The sequence below is a fragment of the Leucoraja erinacea genome, chromosome 15 (genome assembly GCF_028641065.1).
Source record: "Leucoraja erinacea ecotype New England chromosome 15, Leri_hhj_1, whole genome shotgun sequence".
Classification (NCBI taxonomy): Eukaryota; Metazoa; Chordata; class Chondrichthyes; order Rajiformes; family Rajidae; genus Leucoraja; species Leucoraja erinaceus.
Genome location: NC_073391.1, coordinates 19,849,728 through 19,867,766, shown reverse-complemented (window position 1 = coordinate 19,867,766; position 18,039 = coordinate 19,849,728). Strand labels below are relative to the sequence as shown.

Below are 18,039 nucleotides of genomic sequence, written 5' to 3'. Positions count from 1 at the left end.
TGAGATTTTAACGGGCAGATTCGATTCAATCAGCTGTTTGATTTCTGGTCTCCTTCCCTCAAACCATCGAGCTGCAGGATAGAGGTTTGTGCATTTAAATGCACCCACTAACAATGTTTTACATTTCCTAATATATTAGACATGTACACTCTCTTCATTATTACCCATCAACAACCTCTTGCTCCCATTTGTTCACATTTCCTCATCTGAAAGCAGCAGTATTCAGAATACACAACAATACTGGTGTCTGCCTGTCACATCCATCCTTGTAAATAATATGTGCACAGGTTTGGTGAATGAGAAATTGCAGTGGCTGTTTTTAAAAAGCATCCATCAATTTTAAGGATTTAATTGGTACTTTCATGGTATATTAGCACTACTCTTGCCAGATGTCATAGGAAAATTATAGTAGGTTAGAAATCATCCTGCCTTGTGCAGTTACATGGGATTTATGAATGTAGTTTTGTTCATATTAATATTGTTGTTTGCTATGTGAAGTAATGTTTACAATCAATGTATGTTTAAAATGTATTTGGATATGATTAAAATTACTGATTGCACCTGTTCTATTGCACAGTGCGATAGACTACCTGGAGCAATGCTTTGTAATGAGTGTTAAATACTTTTAATTCTTTTCTTTGGCAGGTCATCCGAAGTGCCACCAGCTCTGTTGAACACAATGTGATTTTAGATCCTCGATTGAAATCAGTAGTCATATCTTTTATTCGGACAATAGTATTTATGCAGCCTGCATCTATTCTACAATATAAAGCAACGGACTATAGGCAAACATTTTCCTTTGAAAATACAATTTGATTTCATTCTCATCAGTTCAGAAGAGTATTGTGTTAATGAGGGAATGCAACTATCTTTTGAGAAAGCTTCCATTCTGAGTTGCTATTCGTTAACCACCTGAAATAACTTTTAATGTTGTTTTCAGAATACTTGCCTATCTGGGTGGAACTGATGAAACATATTATCCCCTCTATTCCCCAATAAATCATTCCATCCACTGTAGAGGTTGGCTCATTCAATCTGTAGTGACTTGCCTCAGACAAATGAATGATTAGGATTTACAAGGTGCACCTTAAATAAGGCTGCACATGCTCCTGCCAAATGTAGTGCATTTTTAAAACTATATTTGTGTTAACTTTGTGGAATATTTTAGTTTCTATGATATATTTTCAAAATTACAGAGTAAATATTATAAATGTCCAAACTGATTGCACCATATTAATTCAAGCAGCACACTGCTTATGTACCACACTGCTTGCCGTGCAAGAATGAGATTCTGTGCAATGAAATTAATTTGATTCCCGCCAAACTATAATTAATACATGTTGCTATCTCTTTACTTTCCCTCCCCACCACTCCCACTAAACATTCTCCTGGTTTGCACCCTTCTTTTCTATTGCACCCCAATACGGTGGCCGGCAGTGCACTCTCTCACTGCAAAATTGTAGCAACGTGTTAGTCTGACGAGTGCGAGTTCATCCTCGCCATCGGACTGCTCCAGCAGCAGTGAACCTCAGCTTGATGTTCAGTATCCATCACATTAAAAAAAAAACACATCCTTCACATTGGTGCTGATGACGTTGGGCTCTTTTTTCCATTTCAGAAATGTCATGTTAGACCAGAAACAAAACAGGCTTTTACTGGTGGTAGAAATGCATCCAGTTAACATTAAATAAAAGAGCATATTTTCTAATCAATGCTATGAAGATCATTGACAAAGTGTTGTTATTTATTGCACCCGGGCAGACAGAATATATTATTCTTATTTAATGATTAAGCTTGTTTTACTTATAGCATGGGGAATATAGACGAGCACAAAACAAAATAAATTCCAGAAACATTGAGGAAATGGTCAGCAACCCTCTTCTTCGTCCAGACTGACCATCTCAAGTTTGTTGATTTCTCTGCCTGTGCTGGTCACATGCTGCTAGTGTAACAGAGCCTTGCAGATAAGAGTTCAGATTGAATGTAATTTTTCCATATTTATGGAGAGAATTTGGCTTTGGACAATCAGTCACACTGTTCTTGATGTCTTCTGTTAGATAGAATTTCACTTTGTAGAAAAGCAAAATACTGCAGATGCTAGAAATCTAAAATTGACGTAGTAATTTCTGGATATAGTCGGGTCAGAAAGCATCAGTGCAGAGAAACACATGCAATCAATGACTTTTCTTGCTGTACTTTGCAGAAATTTCTATATATTTTTCACTTTATATTTATCTATTACACATTTGGAACTAGGAAACAAAGTGCGGCTCTGCATGAGAAGGCAGACAACAGCCAATTATTTTTGACGTTCATATATTTTCCTGCACATTTCCTTCCCGTTTCTCTCCCCTTGGTTTAAGCCCAAAGCCAGGCATCTGGAAATTTGGTGTTGGGGTATTCTGAATATATCTCCATTTATCACCATTTGCAAATTTGGAGAAAATGGTGAATAATGGCTTATAATTGTAGATTTAAAAAAAAATTGAAAATGGGAGAAATCAGCAAAGCCTTGCAATCGGATAAATGGCCTTGTGGAGTTTTTTGCAACCTGCGCTGCTTGGCCACTTCTGGCTATTTGTTGTTATAACATTATTTAAAGCTATCATTCTGATTTATCTTATACATGTATTAAAAAGTTGAAATTTTAGCACGACGATTGACACTTTTAAAAGTGATTTGCTTAATAGGACTTCAGTTTTAATCAAATTAGATATAAATCCCCTCAAAGATTTTCCAGTTTTAAATTGGTGTTAAGTCACTAAGTAAAAATAAGATCTGCTGTCATTGTAACTAAATATTTGCTTAGCGTTTATTATTAAATTGATTATAATTAATAATTGCTCTCGTGAGTCAATTATTTTTTATAACCTAGAAAAATAAATGTGAGTTGGAAGAATAAATGACAGCTTTCATCATAGTAACTGTGATTCTAGTAACTGAATAATAGTTCAACCAATAATAGCTCTGGTTTCGATTTTAAAGTTGTCATTCTATGGCATTGCTGTATTATTTTACACATTTAGTCTACAGTTAATAATTTTACACAGAACTGCCAGCTCTGGAGCCAACTTCAACCATTATGCCATATTTCTACAGGTAAATTCCACTACATTAGCGCTACCATCCTTTTCCATGAGGTTTTTGAAATATTAAAAAGAGTACTCTTAGGCTTGCACGGATAGTACTTTTTCTTTGTTGTGCTGTGTTGATGTATTTTCAGCCAACATATTGATATTACTGCAGATGAGGTGTTCTTTGTATTTGTAATATCGTTACTGCAATGCAAAATCCTATTGCTTCTGCTTTGCCTTTGGGCTTAGTTTTCAATTTAATGATCCCATTAAAGAGTCGGAGATTTACAAAATATAATCCCCTAGGTATGTTTTGACCCAAAAAGTACTACATTTGGATGTAATCTTGAGTCCACTGTAATTCTCTCAATTGCTAGTTTTTGTGTGTGTACACACACACACACACACACTTTAAATTATTCCCCTAATATTTCTTTTTAAATTTTCTCATTATTACATACCAAATGGGCAATCTAATTGATTGTTTTTAGATTTAAGGATCTCATGCTCATTATTTTGATAAAATGGTTTTAGTTTATCGTGAAATTAAATTAACTTGATTAGCTAATGTATTTTCTTTGAAAAATTATACTGCACGATATGACTAAGAAAGAAATTAATTACATGCCATGAATATTGTGTTAGAGTGGACTTCATGAGCACTTTCTTACCAACAACTTTGCACCAAACAAAAGTCAATTTTGAATAAACGGTTAGCACATGAATTGAAACCTGAACAAGGGGGATGGATGTGTGTGGTTGCCTTGGCTTTTTTTTAAACAATGTCTTGTATTTGGATGTGAGTGATGAAGGATTTTAATGCCTATCCATTATTTGCTTTGTAAGACGGGTGAGCAACCTTGTAGTGAAAATACGTTTAGAATGCTGCCGGAGTGGAGTTTAACAATCAACAACAAAAAGGCAATTATACAGTATCATATAACCTGATGGATTATTCCTGGATTGTATATCTTACTTATTATCCCTGTTATCAGATCATTTATAAATGTTCAGATTTAGCTGCATTCGGGCATGGACTATTTAATCATCTTGAGAAGTTGGGAACGGAACTAAATTATTTCCTCACTTATAACCCTCCACTTGCTTCCATAGTTGATGCTGAGGTCTTCCAGGGTCAGCTGCCTTCTCCCTTTATCACTGTGCTGCCACCCTGGGATCTGTCAGTCGGAATTATGTTGGAGGGGTCAAGCCATCGGCTGAAAGATGTGATTTTATTACCACTTCACCCTGATAATTTATTGGTCTCTTGGGCAACTCTCCAATGGATCCATCTGACATATCAAATTCATGTTCCTATATGTGAAATCAATCGCATGTGCAGGATTGGAGACCAGCTAAGGATAGCTGATTCCTTTCCTTAATGATGTCACTGATGCCAGATAATTTTTACAACAATCCGGTAGTTTAATGATCACCATTACGAATGCTAACTTTTTAACACCAAATTTATTGTTTAAACAAAAGCATGGAGTAACTTCTGTTGACAACCTCTGGTGTGATTTATTGCTGTTATACAATAAACATTAGTTCTCTCATGCCTCCTTTTGTGCTTGGAATGGTTTTGATCGTTTGAAAAATGTCATACATATTTGAAGTCATTTTAAATGTAAATTGTGTTAGTTTGTTTCACTATTCAGTTAATTGCTAAGCTTTAACTTTATTTTCAAGACTGCAAAGATAAGGAAAAATAATGCAAATACTGCAAAGTTCTGATAATGACGATGGAGATACATTTGGCCAAATTAAGTGTGCAGAGTTTTTTAGTTGGGGATCCTGTCAGAGGATCTTTCTCCCTTTCAACCTATGTTCCTTTCCTCTGGCTTCATAATTCGTACACCTATTTTTATCTCACACTTGCTGTCTTTTGATCTCTAGCCTTTGTCTAAACCATCTGCCTATCAAAAACCCTCCTCACCCGTATCCCTCGCCAGGCTTTGCTCTGCCCCTCTCTTCCAATTTTCTCCCCCCACTCCTCACCACCACCATTCTGAAGGATCCTGTCTCAAAACATTACCTGTACATGTTTTCTAGAGATGGTGCCTGACCTGCTGATTTGTGTTAAGCTCGTTGTCTTTTTTTGTAAACTAACATCTACATTTCCTTGTATCTCTCTATTTTATAATGCCAAGGTAAAAATGTGATAAGACTGAAATTGTGACTATAGATGTGAATAGAAAAGAACATGAATATTGCAGTTTGATGAAAGGAGCAATACTTAAATTATCCTACACAATTTTGCTGAGATGGTCGAGAAAGCATTAGAGGTGCTTGAACAAATTTGACTACTGATCATAATGTAATTAGCTTTGAGTTTTGATAGGAGCAAGAAATAATGAATCTGCCAGATTTGGGAAAGCTGATGGTAAAGTACTAATCAATCAAAGAAGAAAAACACATTAAGGTGCACCAGTTCAAAGAATATTTTGAAAATTAAATATTATCATATATTATATTTGAAGGTTAATCTCAGAACCCAGAACTAACTAGTTGAAAACTAGACTTTGCTGAGTTCAAAAGGTAAAAGTCTAAGTAATATAAACCTTAGTGGTGCAAGACTATTAGATAAAGTATGAATACATCACATATTTAATATTATGGCTTAATAAGACATACCCAATGCAAAAAACGAATTTAAATAACATCAGTTTTAATGAATAATGCCACATAACGTGAGCATAGAAAAATGAAATTTCAATACATTTATTCAGATCATTCCTGAATGTCATTGCTTAACATTGGTAATTACATCTTCACTGCAACCTGTATAATTGTTTCACAATATTAATTTCACAGCATTCATCAACGTTTTTTAATTACATATTAAACAAAGATTTATCCATGATCTCTTCATACTGTCAATATTGTAATTATATGGAACTAATGCATTTTCTTTCAATATTGCGCAAACATCTTGGTTGCTTCAATCTTGCACTCATTGCATTCATTTTTTTGATGTCTTGTGCATTTAAAGAACAATGCCATTTACACCATGTTTAATATTTGATTACCATTTTAAAATGAAATTTTCTCTTGGCATCAACATATGCCATTACGTTGAAAGCAAAATTAGTTGTAGATCAGTGTGCTTTCCTTTGGACATATGAAGGTCAGAAGTACATGAGATTTATGGGATGGATTTTAAGTAGAATTTGTTTTGATTTATGTGGAATGTAAGGAGGGATAATTGTCCATGTAAGAAGTTTGCTAGTCATACAGGACCTTCATTTACTCCCTCTAAAGCCAGGCTGGTAGCTTTCTCTGGAGTGGGCACTTCTTCCTGATCAGCGGATACCTGAACCACGAGGCAGACATGTGGCTTGTGGCATTCAATGTGACTCAACGACGGATAATGTTGTCTGTAGGCAAGGTAGGCAAAGATGATGCCAATCAAGGCACCAACCAGTGCATCTGTGATATAAAAACATTTTCTAAAGGTAAGTTTGGAATGAACAGAAAACATACATTAAATGAAAATCAAAAGGATGTCCCACCATCTTACCTTACGCCTACATAAACAAAAAAATCATATTTTGGTTCAAACTGCTACTCCAACTGTTACTGTAACTCATTTGTTCACACCCTAACATAAATATTTCCTTTGTTTAACCCCTCTCCTCTCTCCACTGCCCCTGAAAACTAACCTGTTTTCTCTCATTCCCAGTTCTGATAGTCTCCGATCTAGAATATTACCTGTTTTGCTCCCAAATGCTGACCTGATTGTATCTGGCATTTTCTGTCTATTTCAGAAAATCATCAGGCAGGAACATGTTTTGTAATGTTCAAAACATTCAAATTATGTTAAGATTTAAGCATGCTACCAAGCACAAATAATAATTAAATGTTAAAAATTCAATAAATTGAAATGGTCGCAAATCCAGATAAATGTAAATTACTTGTACTTCCCTCTGGTGGCTGGTGTTTTATCTAACCACCTCTTCTCACAAGAAAACATTTTGGAGTGAATATACTGCTGCTGTTGGCGCCTCTGTGTATACTGGTCCCAGAAGCGGATTTGCAATAATTAATTCCAATGCTCCACTCCTTTAAACCACTATTCCCAACACCAACATTTCTTACTCTAACTATGCTCTTTAATATAGTTTAGAGATTCTTCTTAATCTCCTCCATCTGTAAACTGTGGACTCTTGATTGTAATCATGTATAGTCTTTCTGCTGCTCGGATACCACTTAGAGGTTCTCGTCTGCTGTCGGCTTTAATCCAATGACTGAGGAGGATTTCTGAAACTCAAATTGTCAAGAGTGGATTGGTTGAAGGAAGGCTTTCTCCTAGGTGAGTAAATTTTGGGAGGTTTAAAAAGAGGGCCAAGAGGCAAGGTCGCAGAGGAGCAGCAGCCAGACCGGCGAGTGAGTGGATTGGCTGAGACATCCTGATTAGTTGTGTGGATAATTGACTTGAATAAAGATGGGTGCTCACTGGTTGGTATGAACATGGTTGGCCGAACGGCCTACTTCAATGCTACACCAGTCTAAATTGAAGCAGCACATTTTTAGTTTGGACATCTTCAGTGAAAATTAAAATGAGAATGTTTTGAAGAGAGAAACACCTTGCTGTCACTTAACATTTCAATTCCAAGGAAAATTTAGAATTTAAGCAATCACTTCCAGGTGAATATGAAACTTCCTGTGAATATGCAATTAAAAAAAAATATATGCACAAAAGGAGTTTTAGATCAGTGTGGCATAGTTTTTTTTAAATAGTCATTATTGCAACATCCAATTAATTCAGCAGACCTACACAAACTACTTTTGTCATTAGCGAGCCCTAGCTTCAGCAAAATGGTATGTATTGATTGGTGTGACATCTATAAAAGATTAAACGGTCTTTCATTCTTGTACAAGCATCAATGTGTCACTTTAATTAAAAAATGGAATTGGTTTATAGTAAAGGTCTGTACTTACTCCTCTAGCCATGTGTCACACTGCCTATCAGCCCACAACAATGTTGAGAGGTTGATCTTTATAATGAATGGAAGTGCTTGATTGTTTACAGGGATTGTTCCAACGGTAAGCATTTTGATCAATATTCTCAGAACCATTTAAAGGAAATACTTTAATACTTGTTCCAGTTTCCCCTCCTTCATTCGTATGGAGTGAGTTTGGTTTAGAGGTACAACATGGAAATGCCTTTCAGCCCACCGGGTCCACATACCGACTCATTCACACTGATTCTATGTTATCCCACTTTTGCATCTGCTCCCGACACTATGGGCAATTTACCATTAACCTACAAATTCTCACGGCTTTGAGATGTGGGAGGAAACCACAGCACCCAGTGGAATCCCACACAGTTGCAGGGAGAACGTGCAAATTCCACACAGACGGCACCTGAGGTCAGCGTGGAACCCGGGTCTCTGGCATGTGAGGCAGCAGCTGTGCCACTGTGCCTCCCATGCGTTACTGTGCTGCCCTTGTACCACTGTGCCGCCCTTGGTGAGTACTAAAACTATTTCACTCAATGTGTGCCTGGAATGTTGCAAATCAGCAGGACTAATGATTGCAATCCTCAATCTGTTGCTGCTCAGTCAACCGCACAGTACGCATCTGGCTTCTTTCTCAAATATCTAGAGTGGAGTGAGGATCCTATATTTGCATTGTGGATACTGAAAAGACGTTCTGAACAGTGTGACTTGGTGTCAAAGGTGTTTGTTAAGATGATTTCTTTTAATTTGGGGTTCGTTATTGTAATCATAATAATCAAACAGATTGAAGAAGGCACCTGACCCAAAACATCCTCTGTCCATTCCTTCCCCAGATGCCACATGATCCTCCAATACTGTATTTTAGGTTCCTGTAATTTATCAACCTCTACACATGACACCCTTGCTGTGCCCCTTTCCTATCCTCCACTTGAGAGGCCAAGCAAAGTGTTACCTTCACCTTTCATCTGCAAGACGATAAGACATGGGAGCAGGTCTAGGCCGTTCAGCCCATCATGTCTATTCTGTTATTTGATCAGGCCGGTTCTATCCCCCCCCCCGTCAACTCCATGACGACCTTTGACGCCCTTACTAATCAAGAACCTATCAATGTACTCTTTAAAAAAAACCTAATGACGGCCTGCACAACCATCTGTAGCTAAGAATTCCACAGATTTGCCACCCTCTTAAGAAATTCCTCCTCATCTCCATTCGAAAGGTATGCCCTTTTATTTAAGGCTGTGCCCTCTGGACCTCATCTCCCCCACTATTGGACACATCCTCTCCACATCCACTCTATGTAGGCCTTTCATGACTTGCTATGTTTCAATGAGATTCCCCCTCCTTCTTCTAAACTCCAGCAAGTGCAGACCCAGGTAAAACAGCATCCCTGACAATGTAGCATCATATAATAACCATATAACAATTACAGCACGGAAACAGGCCATCTCGGCCCTACAAGTCCGTGCTGAACAACTTTTTTTTCCCCCTTAGTCCCACCTGCCTGCACTCATACCATAACCCTCCATTCCCTTCTCATCCATATGCCTATCCAATTTATTTTTAAATGCTACCAATGAACCTGCCTCCACCACTTCCACTGGAAGCTCATTCCACACCGCTACCACTCTCTGCGTAAAGAAGTTCCCCCTCATATTACCCCTAAACTTCTGTCCCTTAATTCTGAAGTCATGTCCTCTTGTTTGAATCTTCCCTATTCATAAAGGGATAAGCTTGTCCATCCTCCAGTTCAGCATCAGCTGAGGACTTTGCTCTCATGCATATTTTGGAATGATTTTTCTGCAAACTAACAGAAAATATTGGGTCACTAATTGATTTTAATGGACATGCTATTTGGATGCAATACTTTGTTTTCATTTTGGAGAAGCGAACACAAGACATACATCAAATGCTTAAAGATGACCAGGTATAATTTATAATTTACAAACACTTTGTGAAAAACCAATACCTTTTAAGTACGCTGTCAGTGATGACCCAGAGCAACTTGCGCTCTTAACAATAAAATTTGACAATTGGAATGTTATACTTGACTAGCTCTGTGGCAAAATATATTTTACCCGAATATGTAGATTTCCTGCAGATGAGATTACAGAAAAACTCCCCTGTTCAATGGTTATGTGTCTTCTGAATGCAAGTTCACAATTAGAATTAAATGTCAATGTCGCTTCTAGTCTTAGATTTGTTAAAACTACTTAAACCTGGATTTGAACCCTGTGCATCTTCACTGTAAGTGCATATAATTAGAAAATCAAAGGTTTGGAGAAATCTCCAAGGGTGGTCACGGTGGCGCAGCGGTAGAGTTGCTGCCTTGCAGCGAATGCAGCGCCGGAGACCCGGGTTCGATCCTGACTACGGGTGCTGTCTGCACTGAGTTTGTACATTCTCCCCGTCACCTGTGTGGGTTTCCTACGAAATCTTCGGTTTCCTCCCACACTGCAACGATGTACAGGTTAGTAGGTTAATTGGTTTGGTAAATGTAAAAAAATTGTCCCTGGTCGGTGTAGGATAGTGTTAATGTGCGGGGATCGCTGGTCGGCGCGGACCCGGTAGGCCGAAGGGCCTGTTTCCACGTTGTATCTCTAAAATAAACTAAACAAATAATAATTTTATATCTAGAATTATTCAATCACAAGGAAATTAGCAATTAATGGTCTGGGATGGAAGTCAACATAATGCAAACTTTGTATTCTAACAGATCTTGACCTGAGATTGGTACTTTATTCTACTCTATTACATTTTCTTGATGTAAGTATATTAATCATGTATCAGTAATGTCAGTGGAATATCAATTGATTGAAAGATGCAGCATGGAAATGGGCCCTTTGACTCACCATGTCCACGCTGACTATTGATTACCCGTTCACACTACTTCAGTTATCCCACTTTCACATCCATTCCCTTTACACTAGAATCAATTTAAAGAGACCAATTAAACTACAAACTCGTTTGTCTTGGGGGTGTGAGAGGAAAACCACATGGTCACAGGGAGTCTTCGCTCTGACAGCACCCGAGGTCAGGATCGAACCCAAGTTTCTGCAGGAGTTCTACCAGCTGTGCAACTGTGCTGCTCTTCCTACCAAATTGATTCATGACTAATTAGTTTTCCTTATAAATACCTTTGTCAGCTTTCAAAAATGTACATTTAAAGCATAATTCTGCTTCAATCTCCTATGACCTGCTTTATCGTGCATCATGCACATGTTCAAGTGTAAACCAGCATCTGCATTTCCTTCCTACACAGTGAGTAGTGTTTGCATTTCATGCACAGCAGCCTGAACCAGCAGCATTGAACAGATATTTCCAATTAAGCCCATAGCAAATCCTTATCTGCCCGTAAACACTGATAACCATGCCAAGCGACCAGGTACTATTGATCAGCGAACTGGCTGCTTACAAGCCGGTTTTTCGTACGATGCACCTACACGGTATAAGATTGCAGTCATTCTAAGTGGGACAATTGTACCTTCCAGGTATTTTTTTTAAAGATACTGCATGGAAACAAACTCTTTGGCACACCAAGTCCATGTTGACTATTAATCACTCATTCACAGTAGTTCTATGTGATCTCCACTTTCTCATTCACTCCCTACATACCAGGAGTAATTTACAGAGGCCAATCAACCTACAAACCAGGGTGCAAGAGGAAATCTGAGCACCCAGAGGAAACTCGAACAGTGACAGGGAGAATGTACGAAGTCCAAACTGATCTTTGTTCAGGGATTATGTGAATGTGAGTAAATAAACCTTATCAAATCCATGTAAATTCAAAAGAAAATTGGTAAATACCATCTGCAAATGCTTTACAATTGATTTATCAAGGTACCACTGTGCTTTTATGTTCCATTTGATCTCTAGTAACAGAAGAACAGGACTAGGCCATTTAACCCTACAATATGAACATGGTTGATCATCATTCAGTACCATGTTCCAGTTTTATGACCATATCCCTTTATACCTCTATCCCTCATAAAACATCCAACACTTTCTTCAATTTACTAAATGATTTGGCTTCAATATCTTTCAACCACATGCACAAAGAAAAGTGATTATGAGAATTGAAGGGAAATCAAATATTAATTGGTTTAATATTTTTCTTGGATTTAAAGCAAGTAAATAACTGTGATGAAGTGAAAAGCAATTAATAAACATGATTATAATGTCACACTGGATCGGAGAAGCTGGGAGAAATAGAAATGACCACAACCTTGATCAAAATGATGTTATGTCTAAGGCCATCCAGATAGAAGTTGTTCAGCATGGGAACAGGCCTTTCAGCCCACCAAGTGCATGTCGACCATCGATCACCAGTTCACAGTATTTCTATGTTATTTCACTTTCTCATCCTCTCCCTACTCATTAGGGACAATTTTACAGAGGCCGGCCAATTAACCTATAAACCCAAATGTCTTTTGGATGTTGGAGAAGCCAGACCACCCGGAAAAACACCATGCGGTCACTGGGAGAACGTTCAAACTTCACACAGGCAGCAGCCAAAGTCGGAATTGAACCTGTTCTCTGATGTTGTGAGGCAGCAGCTATACCACTGTGCCGCAGGAAGTAGAGGGAGGTGGAAAGCTTAGAATGTAAACGCCAGAGTGCAATGTATAACCTGCTGTAGAAAACATATCTAACTAGCACAGTGAAAGGCAGGAGTGGAGTGGAAGTGAAAGTGGGAATGCAGGGAAGGGTGCATGGTGCTGGGTGTATAAAAGGTCAGGGACAAAGGGAGATGTGTGTGGAGTTAGAAGAAACTAGATGCTGAAATCCTGAGTAACAAACTATCTGCTGGAGTAACTCAGTGGGTCGGGCAGCTCCCGTGGAGGGAACCGTTTTAGATCCCAACCTTTCATCTGGGTTCAGAGAACATCTGGAAAGAAGTGTGTGATGTAGAAGGTGATAGCAGGCAGAACTGGGCTAACGCCATGGGACAATTTAAACATGAGGATGAAAATGTGAGGTGCTGTGAAGTTGAAAGCAAACTTGGGTCACAAAGGAAAAGGTTGAGAGTCAAGTCTCCCTGGCGGTGAAGTAAGATATAGCAGCAAAGTTTAGGAACAACTGAGAAAGGAGAGTAGAGTGGTTTAATAAACATTGGAGTACAGGTATATTTGGATATAACATGATCAATGAATTAGGGAATGGTATTTGAATTATGCGGACCTAATTGCATACAAAGTCAATTTGATCAGGATCTAGAGAACATTCAAAGGTTAGTTTGGAAATTGACAAGTAGAAAAAAGTGTCCATAGAAAATAAACTATTTCTATGTAACAGTTATTAAATTAATTTTGTAAATGATTCCCTTTATCCAAACTTTCTTCCCCCTTTATCTGTGCTCTGTAGATGGGTTGATTGTGTTCATGTATAATCTTTGTTTTGACTGCATAGCAAACAAAAGCTTCCACTGTGCCTCTGTACACGTGACGATAATAATAATAATAATAATAATAAACTAAACTAAAAAAATCTTGCCAGTTTGCCCTCTTTTTCTTCAGAAATCTCACCTCTCTTAAAGTATTGAACTAGAGACTGAAGAATGGTGGTTGATCTCCTGATGTTATTCATTTGCTGCTCTGTTTATTCCTATCGACTGTCCCTAACCATGCAAGTCGAAAGTTCTGTGACTGCTGAATATCCCCTTTCACAGTTACCCCTTGTGGGCTCCTCTGATCTCAGTTGAGTTTTTGACCTTTCATTTTCACTCTACAACAGGAATGCTGGAATGTTCAAAGCTTCAATGATTAGTTAATTGCTCCAATGTTTGCAACTGGTCTATTAAACAGTCTTAGTAGTAATAATGGTAATGGCATCATCATTATACATGTTAAATTTCATTCCAAGAGACAGATGTAAAACCAGATAGGATAATAATTTCCTTGAAATTGGTATCGCCATAGCTGGTACACCAGAGGCCATAGGTTCTGAAAATAGCAGTCAATATAGGGAAGCTCCACATTTCAATTGTGTCAGAATTCTCAAATGACTGCTTCTGAAAATGTAATATTAAAGATGTGTAATATCAAATTTGTGCAAAGGACAGATAGAATAGCTCATTTCAAGTTTTCCAAAAGCATATGGCATCATGCAGGGAGGCCACAGTACTTGGACCACATGCATAGAGATTGAGGTTTCATTTTCATCTTGGTAAAGCTGATGACTTTGAAGTAAAATTTAAAGATCCCGAGACATCAATTTAATGTTAACTGAATGTGAAACTCATCAGTTTTTTTTGCTGCACACATGGTCCACAGGGTGAATGATAGCAGTATCACTTACTCTGTCTCCACAATAAACCTTTGCCATAAATTCATGCATTACAAAGTAAACCATCTTCCCAATGTCATAAAGTGCAATTTTGTGGATTTTCTTGCTACAGGGAACCACTGAGGCAGAGACTAATGCAGTTCTAGATAAAAGACCATTGAGAATGAAAAGGCAATAAGATAGTTATTAGTTGTTTATGAAAAATCCTATCTAAAATGGATGGACTGAATGGTGGCCTCATACACCAGAACTCTCAAGTTTTCTGCGGCAAAGAGGGTGACATTTAAAACACAAGGGTAATGATTATTTTCAAGTAGTGGGCAAAGAAATGATACAAAACATATAAATGAAACAAAACAAAATACATGTACAATAATGTTCCACAATGTAATTTTTCGGTTATCTTCAGGGAACCAGTAACCCTGATCACAAGGGTAGATCTTCACCTGCCTAATGATCTATCTGAGCTGGAGGTCCCCCATCTTGGCTCAGACCCTTCCTTGCAGTAGATCCCCAAGCTTAAAAAGCAGATCTGACTCCCTGCTATTTCCCTTCACCCCAACGCTGTCTTGATAGTTGGCTTCAGCAGCCGACAAAGATGCTTGTGAATGGCAAGAGCATTCAAAAAAAAAACTGGGATATTATTTTAAAAAATCTATTAAATTATTCTAACAATGCAATAAAAGATCAGCATGTAATTTGAAATAATTGAATACATTTGTCCATGAAATTAAATCAAACACAAATCACATTAACGCGCCTCACTTCCTAGAACTCTCTCTACACAATGGAATAAATGGCATAGGAGGACTTGGTCACGTGAGCATGGGCTCAGAGACTGACCCAGGACTGAGAGATCTGAGGAAGCTTTCACTCGTAGATTGAACTCATTGATGATTCCAGCAGCACAGTGAAGATTCCTCCAGCGGTAGGTTGTGTCTCCGCAGGTTCCTGTTGGGCGGGGCCCATCAGTTTTCAAGCAGATTTCCTTGCCCAACGCCCAATTTTTGATTTTGTTTATTTATGTACATAGAATATAGAACAGTACAGCACATGAATAGGCCCTTCAGCCCACAATGTCCAGCCAAACACATTGCCAAGGTAAGCTAATCTTCTCTGCCAGAATGTGATCCATATCCCTCCATTCCCTGCATATCCATGTGCCTATCCAACATCTTCTTAAATGCTACTGTTGTATCTGCAAGTGTAATCTTAGAAAGAGAAACTGTACCATTTTTGTCTTATTTTCTCAATTCCAACGAGCTGGTATCCCACCTTCACCCTTTCCTCCATTGCTCAATCATTGTGACTGACACCACATCAAACTCTCATCATGTGCTAAACCAAATCCCTCTAGATGCATCTCATTTTCCTTTCATTTGTTCTCTCCTTTTCGCACTCCATGTTTTCAACTCCTCATACACCTGTTGGATTTTTAACTTAATTCAGAGTGGGGTGATTTTATCCCAATGGCACAACAAGCTTCCATTTGGGAGATCAAGTACAGACTAAGTAACTACAGGTATCTTGTCAAGTACCTACACTCTGCCCATGATGCCTCCCTTATTTTGTTCCATGCTTCATCTTCCTTCCCTTTCTGATTCCTTCATCTGCAGCCTTTGTTGCTTTAATCTCCTAGCCTCTTGCTGTTTTACCCTTCCATCCCTCACCAGACTCCATCTGGATCTTCACCTGGATCCACCTCGTGCTAGCCAGCTCTTGCCCCAACCCTCCACTCTCCTGTCTTTGCTGGCTATCTCCCCTCTGTCTAAATGAGCCCCAAATCTCCACAGATGTTGCTCGATCTGCTGCCTCCATCCGTTTGCTTTTTTGCTCCAGATTCCAGCAGCTGCTGTCTCCCATGATGCTACACATACAGTGGTGCTTTCTAAAGATACCAGAATTAAATTTATCAGTCAGCTTGAAGATTCCAGTAATAACCATGAACATTGGTCAAACAGGAACACATGAAGATTTAATTCAACAATATATAGCCCTGGAACTCTTGCAAATGTTTCCTGTTTTATGTAAAACTGGTCCCCATCTCTGTCGAGGCCACAACCTTCAAATTTCATCAATGTTGAGGAAGGATTTCTGGATGAAGCAGTAAGGGAACTTTTTGCTCTTTTTATTCTTTCACAGATGAACCTTCTGATGAAGTTTTAAGTAACTGCTCATCCTGAGATTTCAGGGGTTTCCTTGTGATTACTCTCTTTTTGCAGTATTGCAAACCACTGCTATTTCTCATTTATCCCTTGCCGGCGCAAAGCAGAACTGAACAAACTGATTCCCTCCTGTAATGGAATTGTTAAAGTGTGCTTCACTTCCCAGCTGTGGGTGATCAATGGGCTCTCCTCTAGAAAGGTCAGAACCAGTCTCTTTTAAAGCAAGTGCAATTTTTCACATGAATAATGACGTTCAAGTAATATTGACTGCGTGTTCCTTCACCAGCTCATTTGCCAAACCAAGTTTGTTTTATCCACGGGGGGAAAAGGAAAATATGAATGTGCCTATGGGGATCCCATAGAATCGTATCATTAAATCATTACAACACAAAACAATGTTTACAAGTCACCAGGTAGACCAGTTTAATAAAGCCGCTGGCATCACCAAGTTCAGCAAAACCAGAGCGAAACAACGGCAGGAGGTCGTTGTAAAGGGAGAACAGCTCACCTTGCCAGTGATGCTTGTAATCACAAGTCCGCGACAAGGCTATCATCACCGCGCAGTATAAAGGGAGGATAGTAGCACACAGCCTCCAGCACTTGCCTTGGCCGATATCCGTGAAACAGTGCAGCTTCCCAGCCAAGTAGAAGGTGGTGAAACCCAGACCTGAGAAAGCAACTGGAAGAAGAAATTCTTGGTTGAAATGACTGCAGCTTTGACATCATTCATTTCTGTTAATGTACAGAACAATTAGTCACACCACATGGTAACAAGCTCTTCAGCTCAATTTGCCCATGCCGAACAACATGCCCCATCTACACTAGTGTTTGGCCCATATCCTTCTAAACCTTCCCTATCAATGTATGCCCAAATGTTTCTTAAACATCATGATATAACCTGCCTCATCTACCTTCTTTGGTAGCCATTCCATAAATCTACCAACCTTTGTGTAAAACAGTTGCCCCTCAGGTTCCTATTAAATCTTCCCACCCTCACCTTAAACCTCTCTCCTCTTGTTCTTGATTCCCCTACTCCAAGTAAAACAAACTCCTATTTAACCCTATCTATTCCTCTCATGATTTTTATACACCTCTATAAGATCGCCCCTCATCCTCCTGTGCAATAGTCACAGTCTGCTCAACCTCTCCCTATGGCTCAGACCTGGCAACATCCTCGTTAAACTTCTCCGCACCTTTCCCAGCTTAATGGGATGTGCAGGGGAAAGATAAGACTTTGCCTCCCATCACATTGAGGAGGAGATTCACTGTGATGGATGTTTGTGTAAATTGTGTTGTGTCTTGGTTCTTCTACTTGTTTGTATGACAGCAGAAACCACATTTCGTTTGAACCTCAATGAGGTTCAAATGACAACAAATTAAATTGTATTGTAATTGTATTAACACCATCTTTCCTATAAACAGGGTGACCAAAACTGAACACAATACTCCAGATGTGGCCAAATTAAAATTAAAAATCATGTATCAAGGCCTGGATGCCAGCATTATTTTGTTTTTGCTCAAGGCTGTGGTGGGAGAGAAAGCCTTTGTAACAAATTT

At 38.6% G+C, this 18,039-nt stretch overlaps 2 protein-coding genes across 4 annotated transcripts in view; one reads left to right on the top strand and one right to left on the bottom strand.

Annotated features, from left to right (window-relative positions):
* Window positions 1–1,017, top strand: part of sec23ip (SEC23 interacting protein) — an 83,131-nt gene extending 82,114 nt beyond the window's left edge. For both annotated transcript variants that reach the window (XM_055646830.1, XM_055646829.1), the window contains exon 19: window positions 646–1,017. The gene's annotated coding sequence lies outside the window, so the exon portion shown is untranslated. The remainder of the gene's footprint in view (window positions 1–645) is intronic.
* Window positions 1,018–5,697: 4,680 nt separating this feature from the next.
* plpp4 (phospholipid phosphatase 4) overlaps window positions 5,698–18,039 on the bottom strand; it is a 265,024-nt gene continuing 252,682 nt past the window's right edge. Inside the window, exons 6-7 of one of the 2 annotated variants that reach the window (XM_055646828.1) lie at window positions 17,087–17,161; window positions 5,698–6,503 (exon numbers count right to left, since the gene is read on the bottom strand). In XM_055646828.1, coding sequence (XP_055502803.1) covers window positions 6,304–6,503; window positions 17,087–17,161 — 275 coding nt within the window. In that variant the 3' untranslated portion in view covers window positions 5,698–6,303. Of the gene's footprint in view, window positions 6,504–16,990; window positions 17,162–18,039 lie in introns of both variants that reach the window. The other variant, XM_055646827.1, reaches the window with a different exon arrangement.